At 48.9% G+C, this 27,861-nt stretch overlaps 1 protein-coding gene across 1 annotated transcript; it reads right to left on the bottom strand.

The window, feature by feature from the left end:
• Positions 1–9: 9 nt before the first annotated feature.
• Positions 10–27,861, bottom strand: OC90 (otoconin 90). Its single transcript, XM_088844853.1, has 14 exons — positions 27,816–27,861; positions 22,305–22,370; positions 20,742–20,798; positions 18,180–18,354; positions 15,749–15,861; positions 13,575–13,703; positions 13,383–13,424; positions 12,017–12,067; positions 9,856–9,903; positions 9,078–9,137; positions 5,785–5,901; positions 5,030–5,201; positions 3,254–3,360; positions 10–622 (listed from the first exon to the last, which is right to left on the bottom strand). Exons 1-14 carry the CDS (start codon positions 27,859–27,861, stop codon positions 330–332), a joined length of 1,476 nt encoding a protein of 491 aa, XP_088700979.1. The 3' UTR covers positions 10–329.

Genomic DNA, 27,861 nt, shown 5'->3' with positions numbered 1-27,861 from the left:
CACTTCGATTGCAGGGGCTGCCGGTTCAATCCCCAGTCGGGAAACACCCTGCATGACACATGGCACAGCCAAAAAGATGAAAACAAACGTTGGTTGGAATATTTATTGAGCAGCCACAGTGCACTCCAGGAAGCATCGAACCACCCCTTGTCTGCCTTCTCCAAAGGCACACTCGCATGTGAACTGACAAACAGGTCCCAGTGCGTGTGTGCAAGGGTCTCCCTGCACTGTGAGCCTCCGCTGAGGACGGGGAGGATGAGACAGGCCCAGAGGGACGGGGAGCAGGAGGGGCTGATCCACAGGGTGTGCTGCTCACGTCCTGGGGGCGTCTATCTCGGGCCGTACGGTGGTCTGGTCCCCACGAGACCCAGCGGCTTCCCCAGGAACCTTCTGGTTCTTCTCAGGCCCTCCGCGAGGGGCGGGGACTCCTCGCTGTCCTCCTCGGAGCTGGAGGCCAGGGCGGAGGCCGCAGGCCCGCCGCCCTCGCAGGTCGGCCGGTCGCCCGGGCACTCGCCTCTGCCTGCCGACTGGAGGCTTTGGTTGTAGAAGGCAGAGGCCATGCACTCGGCCGCTGACTGGTCACAGGCGCAGAGCAGCTTCGCACACAGATTCCGCCCCACACCTGAGGGGCAAGGGCAGAGGAGCAGCCTGAGACGCCGCAGGACGCTCGCCCGCTCCGGCCTGGCCTCCTCCCTCCGTCTTGAACCTCTTGGTCCCGCATGCACTGCTTCCTCTACTGGGGATACTCTTTCTCCTCCTGGTTGACTCATACTTGTCCATCAGGAAACCACTTGGCAACCCCTCCGCTCCTTGCCTGGCTGAAAGGGGGTGTCTTTCCTGTGGGCTCCCATCAAATCCCACCCTATGCTGCTTTCTACCACAGCAGAAATATATATATATATATATATATGTATATATTTTACAATTTGTATTTTTATTTGCTCAGTCTGGTGACCCTACTTTGTTTCCTGACTGTTTCAGTTGCCTGCAGTAGGGGTGGAGGGCAGAGCATCTGCCTGATCCAAAAGAATGAATGTGTTTGATGTTGCTCAGACATAGACAAGCAGTCTACAAATGTACAAATGTTATCCTTGTCTGTGGTTTTCAGAGACGTATTAATGTTAGTTGCTTGGTCTTGTCTGGCTCTTTGCGACCCCAGGGACTGTAGCCCACCAGGCCCCTCTGTCCTTGGGATTCTCCAGGCAAGAATACTGAGGTGGATTGCCATTCACTTCTCCAGGGGATCTTCCCCACCCAGGGATGGAACCCAGATCTCGTGCACTGTAGGTGGATTCTTTACCGTCCGAGCCACCAGGGACACCCAAAGACTTCCTGGGTCTGTTGGGTCTGATTTGGGTCTGTTTAATTTTTTTTGTCTGATACTACCATGAAGTACTCATCAACCAGATCAGCCAGACTTTTTTCATCACACCGACCCTCCAAATCTCCGACACAGGCCTTCCCATCAGCCCAGACACACCTGTGGCATCTTCCACAGCAGGGAGCAGAAAGAGGAGGAACAGATGAGCAGAGGTGGCAGCCTGTTCCCCAGAGCTGCTCCAGGCTTCTGCCCCTGCCCCTCGCGGAGGACCGCCTGGAGCGGCTCCAAGGTGTTCGGCTCTTACACCCACACCGCGCTCACAGCTCACAGAGGGTTGGAACCGGTTCTCTGAAGCCCCCAAGGAGTTCAAGTGACACCACAGCTCTCCCGGGTTCACTGAGACCAGAGGGATGCAGGCACCTTAAGCTGAGCAGGGCCCCCGAGGCATGACGGCACCGAGAACAGCGATCATCTCATCCCCTCACTCAGGGCTCTAACCCCACCCCTGCCCCTCACCGCCTACAGCAGGAAAGGCACTGCTGTCTGATCTGCTACCTGTCTCCTCAGCCTCACGTTGCACCACCACAGTCCCACCACCTCCACTTTCTGTCCCCGAAATACGGAACCACGTGTCATTCCCAGACTCAGGAATTCCTGAATGCCACAACTTGTCTCTCCCCCACGCCCCACTTCTTTTTTAAAAACACACACCCAGCGTGGCCATCAGGGAACCTGTTAACCTCTGGGAAATCTCACCTCACTGCCCCTTTTACTTCTGCCAAGTTCTCCCATCCTGGCTGCCGCACTCTGCGGGTTCAAAGCCCCTCTCCCCGCGCTCCTGGGCACTTGGGCTACCTATTAGCGGTACCAGTAAGACTAGAGACCTTTGCTTATCTCTCTTCCCACCTGTGAGTGATTCAAGGCAGGGACCCTGTCTGTTCACGGTGTTCCTCTTTCCTGGTGGCGGTTTTTTGGAGAAGCACATAGTTAGGTGAGTGAGTGAATGGATGTAAAGCCCATGGAAACATGTAAAGCCCAGAGCTCCCGGGAGGTGAGAGGCACACGTGGTCCTCCAAGGCCGGGTGCCCAGGGACAGAGGTTGCACTCAGCCCGGGGCTTCCCCACATAAAAGTGAGGGTGACACATGGCCCCACGCGGCTCTCGAGAAATGCTCCGGGGACCGTTTCCTTTTAAGCTGTGAAGCCTGAGGGAACTATACCCACTGATGTAGCAGTCAGATGTAGGTGGAGCCAGTCCGTCAGCAAGCGGCACAATGAGGCTCCGGGGGTCCGGCTCTTTCCGAATGGCTCCACCGCCAACCCCCAGACCCTGAATGGCCTCAAAGGCGCCTCCGGCTTCCACCACTGGGAGGAGTGGAGATGCAGGCCCACCCCTGCCTGAAGCCGGAGTCACTTCCCCTTTTCTGTGGGGTTCTTCAGCAGACCCCATGGGGAAAGGGTTCTGTTTTTAGGAAGAGTGACCCACTCGCACACTGAAGACTCGGTTCTGGGTCTGAGGAATTATGGTTTCACAGTCCCAACCCCAGTTCTATCACCTCTTCCTACCTGCGTGATCCTGGCCCTCAGTTGCCTCATCTGTAAAATGGGCAGGCTCGTGGGGCTACCTCATAGGCCTGGAGTGAGGATGGACTCCAGAACTCAGAAGAGCATGTGGGAAGCACTGAGTCAGTGTGGGCTGTGACGTTAGTCCCTACCTGCTCTCACAGGCTCGGCGACTTTGCTCAGCTGAATTGGCCTCTTGAACTTGAGTCCCCTCCTCAGTGGAATAAGGGTACTAATGTGTGCCTCAGAGTACATAATAAGTCACATTAGAGGGGAACAAGTGGTTGTGGAAGCATCTGTCAGATGAGCTGTGGTCCTCATGCTGACCTGAATGGAAGAACAGCCCACGGTGCTGGCCCACAGCACTTACACTTGGGGGTACTGTCCATGCAGAGCACCGGCGACTGAGGAAGCCTCTCGAGCAGACAGCCCAGCCTTCTCACCTGCTCCAGGCAGCAGTGATGGGACAGGCAGCACCTAACAGCAAGGACAGTCGTTCACTGATGGAGCCCCGGCTGCCCCCAGGACGCCCTCCAGGCTTAGCTTTGCACACTCCCTGTAGTAGTGACAGGCGCCAGTGCCTCCTTCCCAGTGCACAGGGCTGGCTGATACACACACCAAGGGCCACCCTGTACGGTTGTTCAGGTTGCGGACTGTACCAGGATGCCACACCTAAGGCAGTGTCCATCTCACTGGAAGCATCTTGGAATTAGAAGCTTTTTGCATTTTTATCATGACTCTGTTGGCTGAAAAAATGGGTGGCTTGCATATTTATTACAATAATCTTCTAACAGAAAGAGTCTTGAGGAAAGGGTACCACTTCTAGTATATACAAAAGTACCACATGGGCTAGCAGTGACACACTCCCTCCAACCTTTTATACAACAGAACAGTTAATCCTACATCCACAGGGTATCCCCTATGTCCCCAGCCTTAAAAGAGAGCAGAGTAACTATCCTGAGTGTAAAGAACTGCATCCAAGGAAGTGGCTAGCAAAGAGCAAGACCTCAGGAAATAGATGGGGATGAATCACGATCTTGTTTTTTAGACTCACCCATCTCGCCCCATAAAGCCTCACAATCTCCTTCAGTGTCCCCCCTCCCCAGTCCAAGGAAACTTGTGATATAGTTTTCAATCCTCCCTAGGCAACTTCACCATTGGATGGTGTGGGCAGTGTACACCATTTCACTAGATCTCTAACTGGCCATGAACTGGGTGAGTCTTCAGGTGCAATCAGTCTTTAAACTTGACCAGTTCTACTCTCAGAATCTTTCTCTAACTCATCTCCAGGTTGAGTCCCCCATTGTTTCCTCTGTGTCCTAACCGCATGTGTTATAGTGGGTGGTGTTCTGTTGAATTGTCCATCTCTCTCACTCTGCAAGCTCCAGAGGCAATTTGTTATGATCTGCTTTGTTTGCGTTTAGTCCTTTGTATGTCTCTACCACCTAGCACAGTGCCAGACACAGAGCAAAAGCACAACAAACCTACGTAGGCTGAACGCCTGTATTAATGAATGTGTGAGATCAGTGGAAGTTCTTCCAAGATCAGTGGGTACAAAATTTGACAATGAAACTTAAAAATTGTCAAGAAGCTTGTTTCAACACGTGTCCTCTTGCAGAGCGAATCAACGGAAGACCCCAATTCTGCGTGTTGCTGATGTTACTGTTTAGTCCCTAAGTGGTATCTCATTCTGCGAGCCCATGGACTCTGTAGCCCAACAGGCTCCCCTGTCCATGGCATTTTCCAGGCAAGAATACTGGAGTGGGTTGCCATCTCCTCCTCCAGGGGATCTGCCTGACCCAGGGATCAAACCCACATCTCCTGCATTGGTAGGTGGATTCTTTACCACTGAGCCACCTAGGAAACCCAATTCTACATGTTACTCATTGTTTAAATAGGCATATTTGGGGTTTTCTGAGGTGTCTCTGCAGATCGACCCTTTTAGAGCAGCTGGGCAGTACTCGTGTTGGAACTCTAGACTCCCATATCAAAAGATCTGAATCTGGCTCTGTCCCTTCATGGCTGAATGACCTCAAACAAGTCAGTCTTGGAGCCTCTGCTGCTCGTCAGGACAAGGGGGCTGTCATGGCAACAAGCCCCGCTGAGCGCGGTAAACACTGTGAGCCTGAAGCGATGATCCACGTACCTGTCCAGGGCGTCCCTCGGCTCGCCTTGTCCTTCCTGCCCACAGTAACAGCCATAGGATTCAAAGTCCTCGGGGCACCGGGATGTCAGACAGAAGAGCATCTCTCCAAGCTGTGGCCTCACCCGTGTGTGGTCCCCGCTTCCCGGATGCAGGAAGGTGAGCCTGTCACAGGCTGAGAAATGGGACTCTCGTTTCTGTCTCTCTCTGCCCTCCTTCTCCCCTCCCCTCCTTGCCCTGCAACTTGGACTAAGCCAAGCAAAAGTCCACCTTGCAAACCCCATCGTCACAAGTTCAGAGGGGCAAGGACCACAAAGCCCAGAGGCCTGAGCAGCGCCTTGCCAGTGTCTTGCCCAGGAATGAGCCCAGTCCTGTGTGTGTCCCACCAGCTGTGGCTCCTTGCAGGTGCGGGGCCTTTGCTAAGGTGCCTGAGGAAGGAGAGCCAAGGAGGAGGACCATCAAAACCCAAGTGTTTCATTCTTTCCAGCAAACCACGGTGGGGACGATGCCGAGCTCTTTCTTTCTGAGCCAGTAAGAGTGACAAGAGCCCTCCGTCAGCGGTTCCTTTCCCGGTTCAGCCTCCAGCAGCTTATGACTAAAGGCGCTCACACAGCAGGAGAGATGGCGCCCTCTAGTGGCACCAAGTGGGATGGTCGCAGTGCCTTGCAGTGACCTAAGGGGCTTCGTGAACCACCCCACTCATAAGAGGATCTTCAGACCGGGAGAGGACAGACAACTCTCTGTCTGCTTCTGCTCACCTTTTCTAGATGTCTCCTCGGGACCGCTTTTGATGGATGATACAGCCAATCCCAAAGATTTAATGCCAGCGGGGATGACGGTTACACCTTTTGCTGTGGCAACAATTTCTGCAGATCCTGAAAACACACGTCTTTATGGTCCATATTCAAAAAGTGGTTCGAGGGAAGTTAAGGACTTTGGGAAGGTCATGTGCACATACTTTAAATGAATAACCAACAAAAACCTATTATATAGCACCTGGACCTCTGCTCAATGTTATGTGCCAGCCTGAACGGAAGGAGGGTTCAGTTTAGTTCAGTTCAGTCGCTCAGTCGTGTCCGACTCTCCGCGACCCCATGAATCACAGCACGCCAGGCCTCCCTGTCCATCACCAACTCCCGGAGTTCACTCAAACTCATGTCCACAGAGTCGGTGATGCCATCCAGCCATCTCATTCTCTGTCGTCCCCTTCTCCTCCAGCCCCCAACCTTTCCTAGCATCGGAGTCTTTTCCAGTGAGTTAACCCTTCGCATGAGGTGGCCAAAGTATTGCAGTTTCAGTTTTAGCATCAGTCTTTCCAATGAGCACCCAGGATTGATCTCCTTTAGAATGGACTGGTTGGATCTCCTTGCAGTACAAGGGACTCTCAAGAGTCTTCTCCAACACCACAGTTCAAAAGCATCAATTCTTGGGCGATCAAAGGAGGGTTAGGTGGAGAATAAATACGTGTATGTGTATGTCCCTTCCCTGTTCACCTGAAACTATCACAACATTGTTAATTGGCTACACTCCAATACAAAATGTTTTTTGGTGTTAAAAAGAATAAAAAATTAAATTAAAAAAAAAAGTTATTCAAGAAGAGATTTGTAGATGGACACGTGCTGCTGCATCACTTCAGTCGTGTCCGACTCTGTGTGACCCCATAGACAGAAGCCCACCAGGGTCCCCCGTCCCTGGGATTCATGCTCAAGGCCAAATTCAGACAAAGCATCAGGAGAGAGAGTGTCCTCAGACTGGGTCTACAGACAGCCAGGGCAGAGCCTCAGGGATCCTCGGCTACTACATGAGAATTTCCAAATTTTCCATGATGACGTTAAAATTGTTGGGGCCCAAGCTAGAACATGTGGATGACATCTTGGGGGCGAGAAACGTCACAACCTCTCAAGCCTATATGGGTGTTATGTTTACTATCATGCGCCTGCCAAGTAAAGGCCCACAAAGATGCTCACAAGTGAAGAGAAAAAAGAATGATGGAGATATTAAGCCGGTTCTCAGTACAAAATCACGCAGGCAAGCGAAACTCTTCCTTGAGCTCTTCAAAACCGTGTTAGCCTCTCTTCATGCTCAGAATTAAGTTCCAAGTCCCTTCCACTGCAGGCAAGGCTGCCAGCAGTGTGGCCTTGCCTCCTGAACCTCCCTTCGCACTCATATGTCAGTCCCACCTGCCCCCTGACTGCAGGCAGGAAGGTCTCCAGCCCCAGGCCAGATCCCCAGCCCAGTCTGGTCCCGACCAAGGGAGCATCAGGAGGCTCTGCCCCACTTGTCCGCTGACCGAGGCTCAGTCCCCAGAGCTCAGGGTAAGGCCTGGACCTCTAACGTGGAGTCCTTCCCCAGACACACCATATTGGTTTTCTTCATTCATCCAGGCTCCTGTCTCAGGTCGCTCAACACTCTGGTCCTGTTGGGTTCGAAGCAGCCCTTCAGGAACATTGTCATAACCTCAGCCTCCTAAGGTTAGCATCCTGTTCAGTTCTCCAGCCCCACAAGTGGCAACCCATTAAATGGTGACTTTCTACCACACTCCAGAGAGCCGGAAACAGACAAAGTCTCTCCTCGACCAAACTTCAGTCAGGCCCCTCTGAGCCCTCCCTCGACCTTAGCCCGTGAGTGCTGCAAGCTCTCTGCACTCCCCACACTAAGAGACTTAACCAAATTCTAGTGTTAGTCACTCAGTCATGTTGCGGACTCTTTGTGACCCCATGGACTGTAGCCCATCAGGCTCCTCTGTCCATGGGGACTCTCCAGACAAGAATACTGGAGTGGGTAGCCGTTCCCTTCTCTGAGGAATCTTCCCAGCCCAGGAATTGAACCCTGCTCTCCTGCATTGCAGGCAGATTCTTTACCATCTGAGCCACCAGGGAGGCCCAAACAAACCCTAGCCTGGTTTCTAACACTCAAGGAAGGCCTTGTCCCTGGGATGACCCAGCTCTGGTCTTCCTTAAGGTCCTGTCCGAGAAAGTTCAAGGCAGTCAAGAGAATTCACTGCTTTCCGTCGACCTTGCCAAACAGGTCTCAGAAAACAGCCCCTACCCTCTCTTTGGAATTTTCCACTTTTCTGACTCCGTGGGAACGCCTAATAGTTTCCCCTTCCTCCTCCCTCATCGACCTTTAAAATGCCCCATTGCCTCTGCACAAATCGAAGTGGAGCTCAGTTTATCCTAAAGTCCACACCTAGACAAGCAGTCGCAGGGTGAGAGAGGCCAGCCCAGCTCAGGTATAAAAAAGCACCACGTTTAATTTTAATCAGAGGGAACAATGGAAAGTAATGAGTTACCATTTTTTTCTATTAAAGACTAGAGGTTTTTCATTCTCTTGTTTTTAAATGGTACCCACTATTGGCCACTGGAATGCGCCTGTGAGTGTCAATTGATTCAGTTTTTCTCCAGGGCAATATGGCGACATGTTGAAAGCTCTGAAATGATTACATCTTTTATACAGCAATTCAACTTCTAGGCATTTATCCTGACAAATTAATCAGAAGTGCATAGGCATAAAGAAAGTGCACATCTATTATTTATAATAACACATGTTAGAAATAATTGGTTAAACAAATTATAGGATTCCACACAAGGAACTGTTGTACAGCCTGTAAAAACCACGTTACAAAAAAATATTTCATTCCAGGTGAATATCATCTCATTGTAGGAAGTGATACAACTCAGACTGTGAAACCATAGCTGCCAAGTGATCTCAAATTCATTTTATTTATGTTACAGAAGTGCTTACTCTGGGTTGGGTAAAGACTGGAAGAAAACATCTTCAAATATTAAAAGTAGCTATTTTTATTCTGTGAATTTAAATAGACAATCAAGTATACTTTTCTGTATTTTTTTCTAAATGCATCTCTTTAGCAGGTAGGTTTCTGTATCTTCCTATTAACGGATCTTTTGATTTCATTTTGTCTATTTTTTGGCAAAGGGGGTAATTTTTGTAGAGGAGGGGATTTAAAAGTAAATTGGCTTCAGTGATTTCTCTCATTTTGGGGAGCACACGGTAAATGTATGCAAAGGTGGGAGGAGCCGAGCATGCCTACCTGGAGAAGGTGTGGTCCTAGAGTCTTCCATGCCTTCCTGGTCTCCACCTGGTTCTGTCCCCAAGAAAAAGACAGGGAGTGAGCGTTAACTCCATTTAGCCCCATCTCAGTCTCCAGAGGCGGCTCCCATCCCCTGGGCACAGGAGGCAACGTGCTCCTTGCTCTGCCCCAGTCACTTCCCAAGGGACAAATAAATAGATAAAAATAGAGCCATGGTTGTTAATCAGCACGAACAAAGTAAATAGGTTAATTCTCTTGATGACATCTTGGCCCATCTGTTTTTAGATAAGACTTTGTTCTCCGTGAAATCACAACTGTATAACAGAAAGAAGGCAAATCTTACATTCTGCAGCCTGGGGTTAGAAACCAGTTCAGAAGTCATGGCTAGATTGACTCAGAGATTTTAATGTTCCAGTGTCTTGTTTTCCTATATAATCTGCAGAACGGGCATAATAGTATTTACTCCAGACCCTGTCAAATAGTGGTCAACAGTGTGTGTGTGTGTGCTCAGTTGTGTCTGACTCTTTGTGACCTTGTGGACTGTCGCCCACCAGTCTCCCCTCTGTCCATGGGATTTTCCAGGCAAGAATACTGGAGTGGGTTGCCAGTTCCTATTCCAGGGGATTTTCCTGACCCAGGGATTGAATCCATGTCTCCTGTGCTGGCAGAGGGATTCTTTACCACTGAGCCACCTGGGAAGTCGGTCACCAGAACTCAGCACAAACACTGAAACAGCGTTTTCTACTGGGTGCCCTCCTCTGAAGTCCCTTCTGCTTACTTGTCCTGGAGAGTGTGATCAGCTGGTCAGCTCTGGTCTCAGATGCCACTGTGAAAAGAAATCATCAAATCTCAATTACCAACCCAACTCAGCACCTTAGCCAGGCAGAGGAGAGAAGACCCATGGCAATCTGATCAGGGACTCTGTCTGGGTGTTGTGGCTCCATTACTTCTCAACTCAGTGGACAAGAGGCCAGATAAGGGCCCATCTTGTGTTTAGACAGAGACCAACAAATGACCACTCTGGGAGAAACAGCCATTATTTCCCCTGGTTGGATTGGCTTTGTCTGGGAAGGCAGCTTAAGAGGAAATGTAGGTCTAAAAGCAAGGATGGAGGAAGTGGCAGCTTCAAGTCTCAACCCTCCCACCAGCTCTGGGTTTCGACGGCTTCTCTCTCCATCTCAACATACCATCTGAATATGGAGATTACAGTAATTATTTCATAGAATTGTATGAGCACTAAATGAGATTACATAGTTTCAGTAGCCCAGTATTCTGCTTCTGGTTTGACATTGTGTGTGCTTTTTCTTGTAGCCACATTAGAATTTTTGGAACAAGATGCTGGCCCAGAATCTTCCCATGCTCTGTCTCATTTAATTATTCTGTCTCCCCAAAGAATAGGAACAGTCATCATTTTCCAGGGATTGGTAAACTATGACCTGGCCCTCAGCTCATTTTTGTCAATAAAGTTTTATTGGCACCACAACCACACCCATCCAGTTACAGAGTGTCTATGGCTGCCTTCCTGTGGCAATGGTAGAGTTGAGTAGTTGTGAAAAAGATCTTCTTGCCCCCAAGTCTAAAATATTTACTCTCTGGCTCTTAACCTGGAAAAAAAAAAAAACTGATTCTTGCGCAAAGTGAAATTTGGAGAGGTTAAACCATGCTTCTCAAGTCACATAGCTGAAAAATAGGAGAGTCAGGAATCCATTCCAAATCTGCCTGACTCCAAAACGTAATTTCCTCCCATCATGGTGAGAACAGCTGCAAACCCTCACAAACTGTCCCATCGTCACTCATGTGATTGATTTTGAGCCCACATTCAGGCTTCCTCGTTGGAGGGCGTTTGTGGGCACTGCTGAGGCCGTGGGTGTGAGGGTGTTGAGTGTGTGTTGGGGGAAAGATGTGAGGGCATCCACTCTCTTCCTCCACCTAGACGCCAGACTCCTTGAGGAGCCTCACTGACTTTGAGTCTATCCCAGGGTCGTGCCACAAGGGGAACATGGATTCTGGTTGAAGAAAGTGGAAAATGTATGAATTAGGGGTTATTCTGTGATTGTCTGGTGGGGGCAGGAAACCCTTAGCTTATCCTCAATTTTTTTATTTATTCTTTTTTTGTTTGCTTTTGGCCATGCTGTGCAGTAATGCAAGACCTTAGTTCCTCAAACAAGGATCGAACCCGTGCATTAGGACCTTGGAGTCTTAAACACTGGACAGCCAAGGAAGTCCCATTATCCTCAATTTAGAAGGGCCGTGGCCACTGCCAGTCATGCTGGGCGTGGCGGCTGCTTGGGGGCAGGGCATGTGGTGGGGCTTTGGTTTGGTGTTGCTGCCCTTTCCTCTTTTCTCAGGACCAGGACTCCAAGGCACGGGCTACCTGGGAGCTGCTGGGGATGACATGACCTTGGACATGGAGGATGGCCACGGGACGAGCCCATGAGCATCTGCTTCTAAACTTGCAGCAGCAGCAGCAGAGAGCAAGACACAAAGCTGTAGCAGTGGGTGTGCAGTGGAATCTTCCCGTGGTGATGAGTTGCCGGATTTAGCAAATAAAAAACCAGGAAGCCAGTTACGTTTGGATTTCCCATGAACAATAAATATCATTTTAGTAGAAGTAGGGCTTATGCAAATTCTGGGACACACTTATATGAACACAGCATTCGTTGTTCATCTGAAGTTCAAGGTCAGATGGTAGAGGGTGTGGGTCCTGTGTTTTAACTGGTAATTCTCCTGAGATGGGACTAGGAGTTGTGGGAGAAAGCTGAGCAAGTAGAAAAGAGATCTGTCGGTCAAAAGGAAGTAGGGGGGACTCTGGAATGTTCCTGAAGCAGTTCCACTGCAAGCCCAGGCAGGGGGATTTTAGGTAGCCAATCTCAGCAAGTAAGCAGATGGCACCATCAAAACGCGGGTGTTTGGGGTCCCCACCGGTCCCCTGTGCTCACCTTCTCCCGAGATGGCCCTCAGGCTGGAGTCCGTGGGCTCCACAGGAACCACTGGAGAAAGAGAGCCCCGGGAGAGACGGGCGATGAGAGCAAGTGCAAGGGCCCCCGACGACAGGCGGGGCCAGGGAGGAGGCGGGCCTGGCAAGGGTGTGCCCAGAGGGGCTGCGCGTCCCGCCTCTCGCACCCCACCCCAGGGCCTGGGGTGCCCAGCAGGGCCCCCGCTCAGGAGGGGTTCCAGGCAGCCGCTGGTTCTTGCGAGGAAAGTAACACCGTCAGGCACAGGCTGTTGCAACCAAAGCGCTGCAAACCCCGATGGCTTGTGGCTGTGGACTGCGGTCCCACCCGAGAAGACCGCTGTTCGCACGGGACGCAGTGACGAAAGGGAGCTGGCCTCAGAAGGCCCATGGAGATGCCACACGCACACACAGCCCCACACACGGCCACACACGCACACCTTCACATGCTCAGACACAAAGCCACACACAGTCAGGCACGGACACACCCACACCACGGCACACACGGTCACACCAACTGCCTCGTTAGCAAACACGCCAGGACTAGTTCTGAGAAAGAGACTGCAGCCCCAGGCAAGGACGGATGCTCGGTCAAGGCGCACCTTCAACTTCCCCATCCTTGGGTACTGAGAGATCGTGGGGAATTTGGCAGACAAGGAATGATGCTCATAAACTTAACTCTCACTTTTTTTCATAAGACGCATGTTTTAGAGTTAGAACTCTCCCTTGCTTTGTTCAGTAGACAGCTATGAAGAGCCCACCCTGTCCTGAAAAGTGACATAAAGAAAACAGCCTCCTCTTCAGGGAGTCCCCACCTGGGCCCAGGTGGCTCCTTGGGCCGCAGGCTCTGGAGGGCAGAGGAGGGAGGCACCCAGTCTGTCCCCAGGAGGCCTCAGCCACCAGGAGGTCACCTGGCTGGAAGGGCCTTGCTCCCTCCGAGCGCTGAACCGTATCCTGCTCACAGCTATGGTCAGAAGAACCTGGGGTCTTCATCCTAACTGGATTAGATTCACACCTGTCTACCTAACAAGGGCCATTTGATGTTGGGTATGGACTGAATTTATCAGAAGTAACAGTGTCTCTTGGAGAAGGAAATGGCAACCTACTCCAGTACTCTTGCCTGGAAAATCCCATGGACAGAGGAGCGTGATAGGCTAAAGTCCATGCAAAGAGTTGGACATGACTGAGCAACTTCACTTCACACTTCAATGGTGTCTCCAGCTGGGAGAGGTGGACACGTCTTCCGTGCCACCGGTCATTCCAGCTCCCCAACCTAACCCTAATCCATCCACTCCCATCTGTACCCAGCGCCCTGTGGTCTAAGCAAGAGTGGCTTCCCAAAGAGGCCTTACCTCTGGGCAGGACTGTCAGCAGCTCCTCCTTGCTGGCTGGCTCTTAAAAGAAAGCACATAGAGGACTGGGTTTGGGGATGTTAGAAGGCGCTGGACCGAGGCATCTGAAGAAACGCAGCGATGATGGTCTCTGACCAGCTCCCACCCCAGATCACCATCCCCAGAGACGATGCCGGGCCTGGGTCTTCCTACCTGGAGGCTGAACCAGACAGAAGGACGTGTCCAGAAGGTTCAGGGAAGAGTTGATTCTGGAGCGAGCCAAGCACTCTATGGCAGCCTTATCACAGGTACACAGCAGGTGCTCACAGGTGTCCCTGGACTCTGTACACAGAGCAAGGACAGAGCAGATTGGAAGAGCTCATTGGGATTCCCAAGGGATGATGAAAATGCTCGAACTGACTCCTGACTTGCCCCCAAAGCCCTGCTTCTCCTGCGGTTTTCTTCATCTCATCCACACTGGCTCCATCCCTTCTGCTGCGTGGTCCAGTCTGAGAGCCAAAGGCACTTTTCTCCCACACTCACAACCCGTCCACCAGGCCACCCTACCGGCTCTGCTTTCAACCTATATGAATCTAATCATGCAGCCCTGGGCTTTCCTGGCGACTCCGTGGTAAAGAATCCGCCTGCCAATGCAGGAGATGCAGGTTCGATTCCTGGATGGGGAAGATCCCCTGGAGAAGGGAATGGCAACCCACTCAGTATTCTTGCCTGGGGATCCCATGGACAGTCCACAGGTGGCAAAGAGTCAGATGCAGCTGGGCAACTAAATGGCAGCGACAATGCGCCCGGCTTTCCTCAGAGGCCTCACTGGACCCCGCCTCCTCCCCTGTTGCCCAGCCACTTCTCACCGCTGAGGGGCCACAACAGTCCTTTGAGGCTTAGGTCACACCACGCCGTTTTGTGTGTGTGTTCAGAATCCTGCATCAACATCTTCACTCAAGGTAAAAACCACTACCCCCAGTTCCTTCTCAGACCTCACCTCCTCTCACTCGTCCCTTGTCACCCCACCTCTGACCTCCTGCACACCAGGCCCCTGGAGCCCCGGGTCCACGGCGGGCCACGTCCTCCAGCTGCTCTTCTCCCGAGAAGCCTCAGGCGGCTTCCTGCTCCTCTCGGTCTGCACTCAACTGTCGTCTCCACAAGGAGGTTTCGGGTGACTTTCTTATTTAAGCAGGAACCCCGTCCCCTCTCTGTGCCTTTCCTTTGATGTATTTTCCTTCCCGGACCTTAGCACTACCTAACGTACTGTATGATTTCTTTCTGACACTGTCAGAGTCTGACAGCCAGGAGGAGGTTCCGGGTCAGGGTGCCATCAACATGCAGGCGATCACCTTGCGCTCACGGCGGGTGCTCAGCGTGTCGGGTGAAGGAGCAAATGAGCCATGTTTCCCTGGTCCACTGTGCTCCTCACCTAGTGATTTACGCCCTTTCTGATGCTCCAGACTCCTGCCAGCTGACGTTACCTGGATTGAGCGGCCAGTCAAACCTGGGTTCAAACCTGGCTTTGCACTTGGCAGCTATGTGACTGTGGGAGAGTTATTATTTAATTTCTCTGAGCCTTTCTGTCCTTGTCTGAACACTGGGGATGACGACCCCTCTCTAACAGAGTTGTTGAGATGACCAGAGTTGCTGTGTATACTATCCACGACATGTAACAGGCACTCAAAAGCCTGGCTCTAATACAGTAGCCCATCTTGTCATGGTCCTCTTCTCCCTCTGCTTTGGCCTACTCTACTTCTTCTGCCAGGATTGTTCAGAGACATGAAATAAAATTCCTGGAGTCACACAGCAGGTAAGGTGGAGAGCTGAGACTTGAACATACAAGTGTCTGATTCTTATAAACAAGCACCCCAGCCTTATTCATCCATCACGGTGCCTGCCTCCACTTCCACCACCATTGCGTTCTCAACAGACGCCAGTCTCCGTATTGTCTGACATTTAACCCTGTTTAAAAATTTTAAATGTAACACCATCCTACATTTAAGCATTAGATCTCTGAAGCAGGTTCTGTCCTCCCTCTTTTGAGGATCCAAGTTGTTAAGTAGAAGGTCAGGGTACTCCCTCCCCGAAATCACACTATGCCTAAGTAGCAAACTATTTGCCCTTCCCAAGCTTCCAGGGTTGATACAAGCATAGAATTATATATCAAATAATCTGCTGAACAACTGTTGTTTCAATTTAGAAAGCACGCAGTGTGCCTCTGCTCCAGGCAAGGTGCAGTTGCCATAGATCTGGTGGGGCTGCACGTGCCCACAGCGATGCAGGCGATCGTGACGATGATGAGGGTGGACCCCGGGAGCCCGGGCCTGAAGTCTCTGAACTGTCGTTTCTCAGCCCCGTCTCCTGGGACACCTGGAGACGCTCACCACACGAGATGCTCTTGCTGACGCAGCTGACATCAGTGGTGAGCTTGGCAGGGTCTTGCAGACAGTCCATCTCAGCGGCCTCCTCGTAACACCTGCGGTGCTGGAAGCAGCAGCTGCAGCAGGAAGGGCCGGAGTGAGAGTGTGGGTTAGAGACCGGGCAGGCAGCAGCCACCGCTCAGCGTCTCCGCATCTTTCAGTCCTTAGTGTGCGCACACACACATCATGTTTGAATCTGCACTGTGTTACCTATGCAGCAGGTGCTGTTACTGCTATCAGCATTTACGTATGTGAAAGCTGAGACACACGGAGCTCTGTAACTTGCCAAGGTCAAGGCTGATCACAGAGAGAGGCTGACACCAAACAACTAAGTCAGGTGGCTCTTGCAGTGCAGGCAGGAGGAGAGTGGAGCCCAATGCAAAGATGAAAAAATACACAGGCTGCTGATGGCCTTGGGCAAGCTGCTGTTTCTGACACTGCCTAACTCATAAAAACCTGGCAAGGTCAATAGAATGTCAGTGTAAACACTCAATAAAACTATGGCAATTATTTTTGGGATCTGGCGAGCAAGTTCAGGGGGAAATAATGTCTCCCAGAGGTCTGGAAATTATAATGTCTCCCAGAGGTCTGGAAATTCCCACCTCCATCCATTGCACTGTGCAAAGTCACTGAAATTGGGTGTGACGCACCATTCTGCCAGTTTCGGCCGTCAGCACTTTGATCATTCACACAGTGATGAATTGCTGCTTTATTTTTCTGACTTCTAGGTCTGCTCAGTATTTTAATAACTAAAAGAAGTGGCAAGAGAGGACCGGAAAGAAAAACACGCTCCCAGAAATGGTCCTGGCACCAGGCCCGGCATGGAATCAGTTTCTCCCTTTCTGAATGTCAGTGAGCTGGCTTATGGTCCCAGGGATGAAAGACTACCCTCTGGTCCAGGAACAACTTACACCAATGGGAATCCTTCCCTTTGGGAGTCTGTGTAGGTGCAGGCACACACTCCACCACACTGGATTTGGGCACAAATATAGTACCAGAGGGGCTTCCCAGGTGGCACCAGTGGTAAAGAACCCCCCTGCTAGTGCAGGAGACATAAGAGACACAGGTTCGAATCCTGGGTCGGGAAGATCCCCTGGAGGAGGGCATGGCAACCCACTCCAGTATTTTTGCCTGGAGAATCCCATGGACAGAGGAGCCTGGCAGGCTACGGTCCAAAGGGTCACAAAGAGTCGGACACGACTGAAGTGACTTAGCAGGCAGGCATGATCCCAGTGAGGTGTGGACACGGTCCCAGAGTCAAGGGGAGACATGGGTTCGATTTCCTCCTTCCGCACTGCCGCAGTTGCTATGGCTCCGATTACTGCTAGAATGTACTACTGCTAGTAGCGGTGCGTCGACTCCTCTTCCTGCTTTAACTACTGCCTCTACTACCACTGTCACTGCTACCATTACCAACCCAGACCCTCAACCCTGACAGCAGTTTGTTAGTACCGCAGCTTTTGCTGCTACTATTGCTACAGCCTTACAGCACCTGCGCTACTGCTGCTGTGACTGTGCCTGCGAACTCCAACACCGTCACAGGTTTGCCGGCACTGCTTCTGTCGCCGTCCCTGCTAGCACTCTGAATACTGCTGCAGCTACTACGACAGCTGTCACTACTAATGTTGTTAGTCTTTCTGCCACCGTCACCACTAATACACTATCCTCACTAATACTATCACTAATACTATCATCACTACTAATATTGTTACTCTTGTTATCAGTCACTAATACCCTTGAACACAATAAGTCAGGCAGAATTCCATCACGTTAACTTGTATGTGGTCGTGTAATCCTAAATAATAACTATGAAGTAGGTGTTTTTATTACCTCCATTTAATAGATAAATAAACTGTAACACAAGGAAGTAAAATAATCTGCCCAAGGTCAGGTCCCTAAGGAACAGAAAATGGGAATTACTGGGTTATAGGTGATCTGTTTAAAACTCTAACACGCGTGCAGCCTCAGTCGTTCAGTCGTGTCCGACTCTTTGTGACCCCATGGACTGTAGCCCACCAGGCTCCTCTGTCCTTGGGGTTTTCAGGCAAGAATACTAGAATGAGTTGCCATTTCCTGCTCTAGGGCATCTTCCCAACCCAGAGATCCAACTCAAGCTTCCTGAGTCTCCTGCATTGCAGGCAGATTCTTCACCGCTGAGCCATCAGGAAAGCCCCCAAACTCTAACAGATACTACCACATTGTCCTAACTGACCCTCTTGCTACCAATAGCTATTTGCCGTATCCTGCTAATGCTGAATGCTTCTAAGATTTTAAATTGTATTGCACACACCCATATACACCTGCACACAGAAGCACGGACCAGGGAGCCTTCTGCACCTGTGCTCTGCCCAAGGCTCAGCCAGGCCTCCATGAGCTCACCTTTGGTCCTGCTCACCTGTCAGACTGGTCCACAGGCAGCCCTTCCATCTCAAACCTGCAGGCACAGCCATAGTCTTCGAAGTCCCGTGGGCAGAGCCCCGCCACGCACCTCATACCATTCACGAACTGGAGCAGTGCCGGGAAGTTGGTGAAGACGGCCTGCAGCCAGGTGAAGTGGGAGCCCAGGCAGTCTGGGGGAGGGGAGCAGGGCGCACCAGGAGCCAGAGTTGAGGAGGGAGCCCCCTTTTCAGGGGGATAGAACCTCCTCACCTACTAAGCACCCACTGCATACTTAGGACTTCTAGACAATTGAAGGGAGACAGGTTTACAAGCTGCAGTCCCTGTTGGTTGCCCCCTGATGGCCATTCATCCTTCTGCCTTACCAACAAAACTGAAAAGTATTCAAGGAAGGTTAGCTTCCTTCCGAAGTCCCTAGGGATGTTCAATAATTATTCTCAGCTCATTATGGTAATCTCATGCTTCTATGATGAGGTTAGTCTGACCATGAAAACCATGTATGACCCAAAAAACTTCTGTTAAAAGCTTTGGAGAAATATTCCTTTCCTAATAAAGCATAAAGACATAGAAGAGGGCCTTTCTAACCTACAATTTTCTTCTTCCTTGAATGTGGTGAGGATATGCTGGGCTGGTACTGCAGCAACCACTTTGCAACCACGAGGCCCCATGTCTAAAGCTGAAAAACTATCATGTCCAAGGGAGCAGTGGGGCAAGATAAAACAAGCCTGTTGGGTCTCAGATGCCTGTGTTGAGCTACTACATCAGTCCTTGTGCCTTCAGATGGCTTATGTGAGATCATTAAATGTCTTTATTATTTAAGTCTCTATTAGTTTCCTGAATGGATCCCAAATGATAGAGTCCTGGCAATAAAGAACTATAAATCAGCCCAAGAAAAAAAAAAGGAGTGTAGACACTAATAACCTGGGGTTATCTGTTATGCGCCAAAAACAGTTAGATGCTTTAAATAGCGCAATAGTTAAAATTGATAGAGTGAGTAATGCTATGAAAAGCTTTCATGATCAATGATCCCATAAATGTCTTGTTCATCCTGAAAGACAGATCCTATTCTGTCACCTCCCTTTCACAGGGAAAAAAACCAAAGGTCAGAGACATGCCTGAGGTATCCACCAGCGATGATGACTTGTCCTAAACAAAATGCTCTTGCAAACATAACTGGCAAGCAAACACCATCCAGCTTTATGTCTCTCTATCTTGTGCTCACTCTCTCTGCCTGAAGGATCATTAAATACTTAATGAGATGATCCCACAGCACCGAATTAAATGCACAGGGTGATCAAAAAGAGCTTCAGTTCAGTTCAGTAGCTCAGTCGTGTCCAACTCTTTGCAACCCCATGGACTGCGGCACGCCAGGCCTCCCTATCCATCACCAACTCCCAGAGCCTACTCAAACTCATGTCCATCGAGTAGGTGATGCCATCCAACCATCTCATCCTCTGTCATCCACTTCTCCTCCTGCCCTCAATCCCTCCCAGCATCAGGGTCTTTTCCAATGAGTCTCTGCATCAGGTGGCCAAAGTATTGGAGTTTCAGCTCCAGCATCAGTCCTTCCACTGAATATTCAGGACTGATTTCCTTTAGGATGGACTGGTTGGATCTCCTTACAGGCCAAGGAACTCTCAAGAGTCTTCTCCAACACCACAGTTCAAAAGCATCAAGTCTTCGGTGCTCAGCTTTCTTTTGGGGAGACCCAAAGCTGTGAGGATCACATCCACTGTGACCGTTCACTGCTCTGCTAGTTTCTTCCTACCTCGTTCAAACTTCCCTACCCATGTTTTGTTTCCACACAATCTAATCAGAAACATGATAAAAGGTTCTACGTTGATGGGAAAGTTCATCTAGGGTTTATGTGTGTGTGTGTGTGTTTATGGAAACATGCATTTTCATTCAAGACCTGCACTTAGTCATTTATACATTTTAAGTGCACTTTTAAACCTGGCATAGTCTAATTTAATAGGCAATGCAGAGCCACGTTGCTTGTGTCCGTCATATTGTCTTGTTTTGGGTACTTTTAGTTATCAAGGCTAGGAATCATCACAGCATCCACAGCATCGGATGGTAGTGCAATCGTGCAATTGGTAGTCACGGAATAGATACATAACTGATCCACGTGATGTTTCTCAAACTTTATGTATGTTTACTAGTTGAGAGGAAGGAAACATAAAACTACTTCGGTGTAAGAAGACCAAACTCTGGACTCAGAGAAGACCTTGTCCCTTCTGGTTGTGTGGCTTTGGGCAATTCCCTTAACTCCTTTGCCTGGAAAAGAGGGATGCCATTCCCCTCCTGACCAGGCTGTGGTCAGTGAGGATGAAGGAAGGACAACGAAACCACCTAGTCCCTCAGCGACTCACCCTACGATAAAAGGTGCTACCATTCGCATCAGAATCTGATCACGTTGTTTGGAGCTTGCAGGGGAGGCCATGGGAGCTCAGAGGGCAGAAACCCAAGTCCTGTTAATTTCCTTAGATTTCCCCCCACACACACCCCCCTCCCATGCCCTAACACCCAGGGGATAAAAGCAAGTTCAGATTTAACTCACCAAAAATTTCAGCCACACCATCCACATTTTTAAACATCCCATTGAAAAAAGTCATACCTAAGTGGAAGGAAGAGATAATTCTTTAGAGTTGGGATCTTCCCTTTTCTTTCCGTGTCCACCCCCTTAAGGAAGAGTGAATAAAACTCTCTAAGGATAGATTTGACCTTGGGCTAACTTTCTAGTAACACAGGTTGCCATGGAAACCTGATAAGACAAAAATTGAACTGTGTTGTTTTTCAGTCGCTCAGTAGTGTCTGACTCTTTGTGACCCCATGGAGTGCAGCATGCCAGGCTTCCCTGTCCTTCACCATCTCCTGGAGTTTCCTCAAATTCATGTCTATTGAATTGGTGATGCCGCCCAACCCCCTCATCCTCTGTTGTCCCCTTCTCTTCCTGCCTCCAATCTTTCCCAGCATCAGGGTCTTTTTCAATGATTGAAAAGACTTCCAATTCCAAGTTGGCCCTTCATAACAATGTTCAGTGGTGAAAAAGACCCCTGGAGGATGAGGTCTGTCTGGACTGGTAGAAACTATGGCTGAACTACAAACACCCGGCAGGAAGTCATCATTTTGTGTCTCCATCAATGTGACAGCTTTTGGAATTGGGCATCGTCCCTTCCGGGCATTTTAGAAATTATACCTATGAGCTGGTTACTAGGTATACTGACTTCTAGGGAGAATGCAGCTTCAAGGTTAAAGCAGGTCTGGGGCTGCTCTTGTATCTGACCTGTTACTTAGGAGCTCCTGGACTGCCATGTGGATTGATGCCAGGGCTTCTCCTGTTAAAGAAGAGTGGCTGGCATGGCCTGCTGGCACACTGTGCTTCCTGGCCTCAATCCTTCTAAAAGCCAAGTGTGGCTTGTGAGTCTAAACGTCTACCTGAAGAAGACCTCCTCCTGGGCATTGCACTTCCCATGGGGGTTGTGCCATTGGAGAGAGGCCATGAACATGTGTCTGGATGGGACTGGTCACTTAGCTTGCATGGGTTCACACACAAATAATTTGGTTGACTCCACTTACCTCTCTGAAAGGTCAGAAACGAACCCTTAGTTCAGGGTAAACTTCACCAGCTAGTTCATTATGTACTCTATTCTTCAGCAATGCCTGTATAAGAACCCACCTGAGAACGCCTTACAATCCAGCACCAGGATAACCTTCCTTTCTCCAAGGTACAATTACAGATCCCCTTTTCTGATAACCTAAGCCCTGCAATGCATCACCTTCTTTTTGTCCTGTCTTTCAATACAATTACTGTGTAGCCCTGATTGATTGCCCATTTACTTCCTTCTAGCCCATTTACTTCCTTCTCCTGGTTTCTCCTTCCAGCTGACCTGTGTCTTTCGATCAGAGTTTTTAGTGCTTTGTCTCAAAGGAGAGCCTGATGGTGGGTCAGACGCCAACTGTGAGGGAGACACTTTGGAGTCTTACTCAAGTCACTGTACCATCAAATGCCATAGCACTAAGCTACTCTGGGCATATTCGGAAGGGATCAGTCCCTCTGCCAATATCGTCTACAGCTTGCTACCCAGCTAGGTCTCCTAAGAAAAGAGCAAAGGATCCTTACTGATATTTTCTGAGAGTCCCAGAGGCAGCTCATGTGGAAGGTGTGGGGTGTCAAGAGGGTGGCCCCCTATAAACGAGGAGAAGAACAAGGTTAGTACGAAGACAGCCACTGCCCACATGCTGGGTAGGGCTGGGAGGTGGCAGCCGGGGTAGCAGTGAGGATGCAGGTAAATTGAATTCTACACCAATTTTTCTAGTACCTGTAGTGACCAGGGTGGCCCAGTTTTTTATATTGGTTGGTCTTCTCGTTAGGGATGGAGAGATTTTGAGACTTATCTTGAAACTGTTGTTGCATATGAAACGTACAATTTTAACTTACATGACATGTTTGTTTGGAGTTTCTTGAGATGAAGGATTGGTGGAAATAAAAACAGACACAGAAAAGACCCCAAACTCCAAGAAGTTTATAACTGAGGACAGGGGCTTTCCCCAGACTGTCAGCATCAATCTCCCCTGGGATGCGAGCTCTGTAAAAATTATGGTCCTTGTGTCCTCACTCAGGTCTGATCCCGCAGGCTTGCTGCTGCTGCTGCTGCTCAGTCGCTGCAGTCGTGTCCGACTCTGTGTGACCACATAGACGGCAGCCCACCAGGCTCCCCCGTCCCTGGGATTCTCCAGGCAGGAACACTGGAGTGGGTCGCCATTTCCTTCTCCAATGCATGAAAGTGAAAAGGGAAAGTGAAGTCACTCAGTCGTGTCCAACTGTTCACGACCCCATAGACTGCAGCCCACCAGACTCCTCCATCCATGGGATTTTCCAGGCAGGAGTACTGGAGTGGGGTGCCATTGCCTTCTCCTTCCTGCAGTCTTCAGTTCAGTTCAGTTCAGTTCAGTTGCTCAGTCGTGTCCGACTCTCTGCGACCCCATGAATCACAGCACGCCAGGCCTCCCTGTCCATCACCAACTCCCGGAGTTCACTCAAATTCATGTCCGCAGAGTCAGTGATGCCATCCAGCCATCTCATTCTCTGTCGTCCCCTTCTCCTCCCACCCCCAATCCCTCCCAGCATCAGAGTCTTTTCCAGTGAGTCAACTCGTCGCATGAGGTGGCCAAAGTATTGGAGTTTCAGCTTTAGCATAAGTCCTTCCAATGAATACCCAGGATTGATCTCCCTTAGAATGGACTGGTTGGATCTCCTTGCAGTCCAAGGGACTCTCAAGAGTCTTCTCCAGCACCACAGTTCAAAAGCATCAGTTCTTTGGCGATCAGCTTTCTTCACAGTCCAACTCTCATATCCCGCAGTCTTACTCCAGAGTAAATATCAGAAGTAGATATTTTTAATAAGCTCCCCAGCTGGTTTGAAAGTTGCTGGTCTAGAAGCTGCACTTTGATAAATGTTGCTTGGGGAGAAGATGACGATAGGATGGAAGACCTCTGTTGTTGTTCAGTCACTAAGTTGTGTCCGATTCCTTGTGACCTCATGGACTGCAGCACACCAGGCTCCTCTGTCCTTCACTATTTCCCGAGTTTGCTCAGATTTATGTCTATTGAATCAGTGATGCCATCCTTCCATCTTATCCTCTGTCGTCCCCTTCTCCTCCTGCTTTCAATCTTTCCCAGCATCAGGGTCTTTTCCAATGAGTCATTCTTCACATCAGATGGCCAAAGTACTGGAGCTTCAGCATCAGCATCAGTCTTTCCAATGAATATTCAGGGTTGATTTCCTTTAGAATTGACAGGTTTGATCTCCTTGCTGTCCAAGGGACTCTCAAGAGTCTTCTCTAGCACCACAATTCAAAGCACCAATTGTCTGGTGCTCAACCTTCTTTATGGTCCAACTCTCACATCTGTACTTGACTACTGGAAAAACCATAGTTTTGACTATACGGACCTTTGTTGGCAAAGTGATATCTCTGCTTTTTAATACACTGTCTAGGTTCTTCATAGCAAGGAGCTTACTTAGATGGCTTTAGGGTTTGAACATATTCTTGAGAGTCCCTTGGGCTGCAAGAAGATCAAACCAGCCAATCTAGTTTGAAGGGGGAAGGGAGCGACTGCAGGTCAAAGAGGCCATCACACTCCAAGGGAATCAGCAAAGCAAAGGACAGCGGCTGTGAACCTCGGGGAGGAGATGCACTGTTGGGTGGAGAGGACCTCGCCCACTGGTCCCCTTGCCCTTTGGTCTCCTTGGTGCCCACCTCACCCCCATCCCCCACACCCATACTCAAAATGTGGATTAACCCTCAAGCTTATCACTAATGTTTGATTTCCATCACTCACTTGACAAGAGGATAAAAATACTAATAAGTAAATCAAATTGAGTTTGACAAAACAGCCCAGGGTTCATGTATGTGTATGTCTGTGCTCAGTCATGTCCCACTCTTTGCAACCTCATGGACTGTAGCCCGACTGGCTCCTCTGCCCATGGGATTTTCCAGACCAGAATACTGGAATGAGTTGCCATTTCCTTCTCCAGGGGATATTTTCAACCCAAGGGTGGAACACAAGTCTTTTGCGTCTCTTGCATTGACAGGTGGATTCTTTTTTTAAAAAAATTAATTAATTATACTAACGCATATATGTGGAATTTAGAAAGATGCAAATGATAACCCTGTATATGAGACAGCAAAAGAGACACAGATGTATAGAACAGTCTTTGGGACTCTATGGGAGAAGGTGAGGGTGGGATGATTTGGGAGAATGGCATTGAAATATGTATGTTGTCATATGTGAAACGAATCACCAGTTCAGGGTCGATGCATGTTACAGGATGCTTGGGGCTGGTATGCGGGGATGACCCAGAGGGAGGATAAAGGGAAGAGGGAGGTGGGAGGGGGGTTCAGCAGGGAGAACTCATGTACACCCGGGGCGGATTCATGTCAATGTATGGCAAAGGGTCTAGGGTTATATAAATAATCAGGTCAAGTTTATTGAGAACAGATCTATTTTTTTTAAACAAGTCTTAATTTGGTTATATTTGGTAAAAATGAGGGTGATTTTAGGGAGAAAAGGATGTTTCAATAAATGTTAAATCCCAGTTTGTTAATGGCGGTCTACCAATGGAGGTAGTAAGACTCATTTCTTGGATAGTTCCTTGCTGTTATGTGATATTAATGTAAAATTTAATTGAATTCTTAAAGAACACCCTAAGTTTGTTTCTGAAGTTTATCTCAGTGATCTATCTTTGGATAAAGATCAGATGCCTCGTGACCTGCAACCAGGACTAAAAAAAAAAAAGAAAGGACATAATTTAAAGGACTGTCTAGAACCTGGATGGAAGGACTTTTTTCAGAAGAAACTACACTACCCCAGGATGAGAAGATGACGACATCAGAGGAAGACAGCTTGCCCAAGATGCTGGACCTGAATCGTATGATCATTTATAATGTTTTCTTGACTTCTTAGCCCTCTGCAAATAAATCAAATGCTTTTCTACCATAGGCCTGATCCTATGCTAGTTTTAAAAATTAATCCAATTGTCTGGTTTGTAGACATGTAAAAGCTCATTCTGCTTATACAAAAACTCTGTTAGACTTGTGCCATCCTAATGTCCTTAAACCTTGGCAACAGTCTGCTTCTAAATTGGAAAATTAAAAACAATAGCTGGAAATCAGAGTCAGGGCTATGGGAAATCCAAGATGGCTGCTTGGCTTTTCCCAGCTCCCTAACAAACCTCATTTTTTATTTGACGGGTTAAAGCCTCCCTGGCTACAGGGCCTCCATAATGAAAAATCACGGAATATTAAGTTTTGTAAATTGTTAAATTAAGTTTCAAGTTTTGTTAATGTCTAGTGCTTACTAAGACTCACTGCTGAGACAGTTCCTTGTTACGTGATACTGCTAAAAGATTTAATTAAGTTATTAAAAAGGACACTCTAGGTTAGTTTCTAAGGCTTATCTCAGTAAAAAGTCTTCAGGTAAAGGTTGGATGCTCCATAATGTACAACCAGGAGATTAACACCAGACTATAATCATTTAACGAATGAAGTCAGGTGACTTGGGGTATACCAGGCTTTATCTAATGAAAGTTCTTGACTTATAATTCTTATCTTACTAATAACTGTTAGCTATGGACATGAGTTTGAGTGAACTCCGGGAGTTGGTGATGGACAAGGAGGCCTGGCATGCTGTGGTTCATGGGGTCGCTAAGAGTTGGACACGACTGAGCGACTGAACTGAACTGAACTGAATGGCTATATTATTTTCTATGTCACTTGTTTCACTGAGCCTGTGATATAATGCTGAACTGACAGTTCCATATGAGATCAATAATTGTAATAATGTGATTCTGGGTATGGGAAAAAGCATCAAGAGGAAATATTTTCCTGGACCAGGAGGCTAGTAAGACAGTGGTCCAGAGACTTTTGCTACTTGCAAGGCCTGGTCCAATTTTAGCACACTGAGTGGCCCATCACTTCCCTAGATCTGGGAATGAGCCTTTCCAGCACCGCGGGACACAATGGCCATGAAATGGTGTCACATGGTCAGATATGTGGCTATGAAGGGACGCTGCTGACTGGAAGTTGGTACTTGCCAGCTGCCTCTACAAAGATTACATCATGACCATTGCAAGCTGCTGACCTTCAACACCCCCTGAAAGAAGTTCAGGGTGAAAATCAGGAATGAGGCACTCTGTGCTCTGAAGAAAAAAAAAAAAAACTGGCAGGACAGGCCTTCAGATAGTTAGATCTTTTCAGAAAAAGGTTTTATGAGTTCCAATTCTTGCATCTTCTCATACCTAGAAAAACACTGACGTCATTAATGGTGAAATCTGCTTTGGCTATTAAAGAAAAAAAAATTTTTTTTTTTTTTTACAATTAAAAGTCAAAATAGAGTAGCTATGGTTCAGACATCCTGGGAAATAACTATTTCCCAGATATCCTGAAAAATGATATTATGGGTGTGATTTCAGATTAGACGTGACCTAATGTAGAACTTAATGCTCCTGACGAGTTGACTCACTGGAAAAGACTCTGACGCTGGGAAAGGTTGGGGGCGGGAGGAGAGGGGGACGACGGAGAATGAGATGGCTGGATGGCATCACCGACTCTGTGGACATGTTTGAGTGAGCTCCGGGAGTTGGTGATGGACAGGGAGACCTGGCGTGCTGTGATTCATGGGGTCTCGGAGAGTCGGACACGACTGAGCGACTGATCTGATCTGATCTGAATGCACTTTTGCTTCTGTACTTTGCTTGCTGCTCGTAAAACCAAAGTTACTCCATTTTAAGATAAGGTTGTTTTTAAGTAAAGATTCCTAAAATTGTTTTTGAAAAATAAATAAATAAACAAAATTTTTAAAAATCAATTAATTTTAATTGGAGGCTAATTACTTTACAATATTGTAGTGGGTTTTGCCAAACATTGACATGAGTCAGACACAGGCACACATGTGTTCCCCATCCAGAACCCCTCTCCCACCTCCCTCCCCATCCCATCCCCGAGGGTCATCCCAGTGCACCAGTCCTGAGCACGGACAGGTGGATTCTTTACCACTAGCACCAACTGAGAAGCCCCAGTGTTCATAGTAAATATATACAAAGCCAGAAATACAGTCAAATACCATTACTTACCGCCATGTGGGGCCATCAGCATTCCTAGGAGGAGAAGCACAATCAT

This window comes from Moschus berezovskii, chromosome 16 (assembly GCF_049115385.1).
Source record: "Moschus berezovskii isolate FMDL1 chromosome 16, NW_MosBer_1.0, whole genome shotgun sequence".
Classification (NCBI taxonomy): Eukaryota; Metazoa; Chordata; class Mammalia; order Artiodactyla; family Moschidae; genus Moschus; species Moschus berezovskii.
The sequence above is the reverse complement of the archived record's forward strand: the minus strand, read 5'-3'. Positions and strand labels throughout refer to the sequence as shown.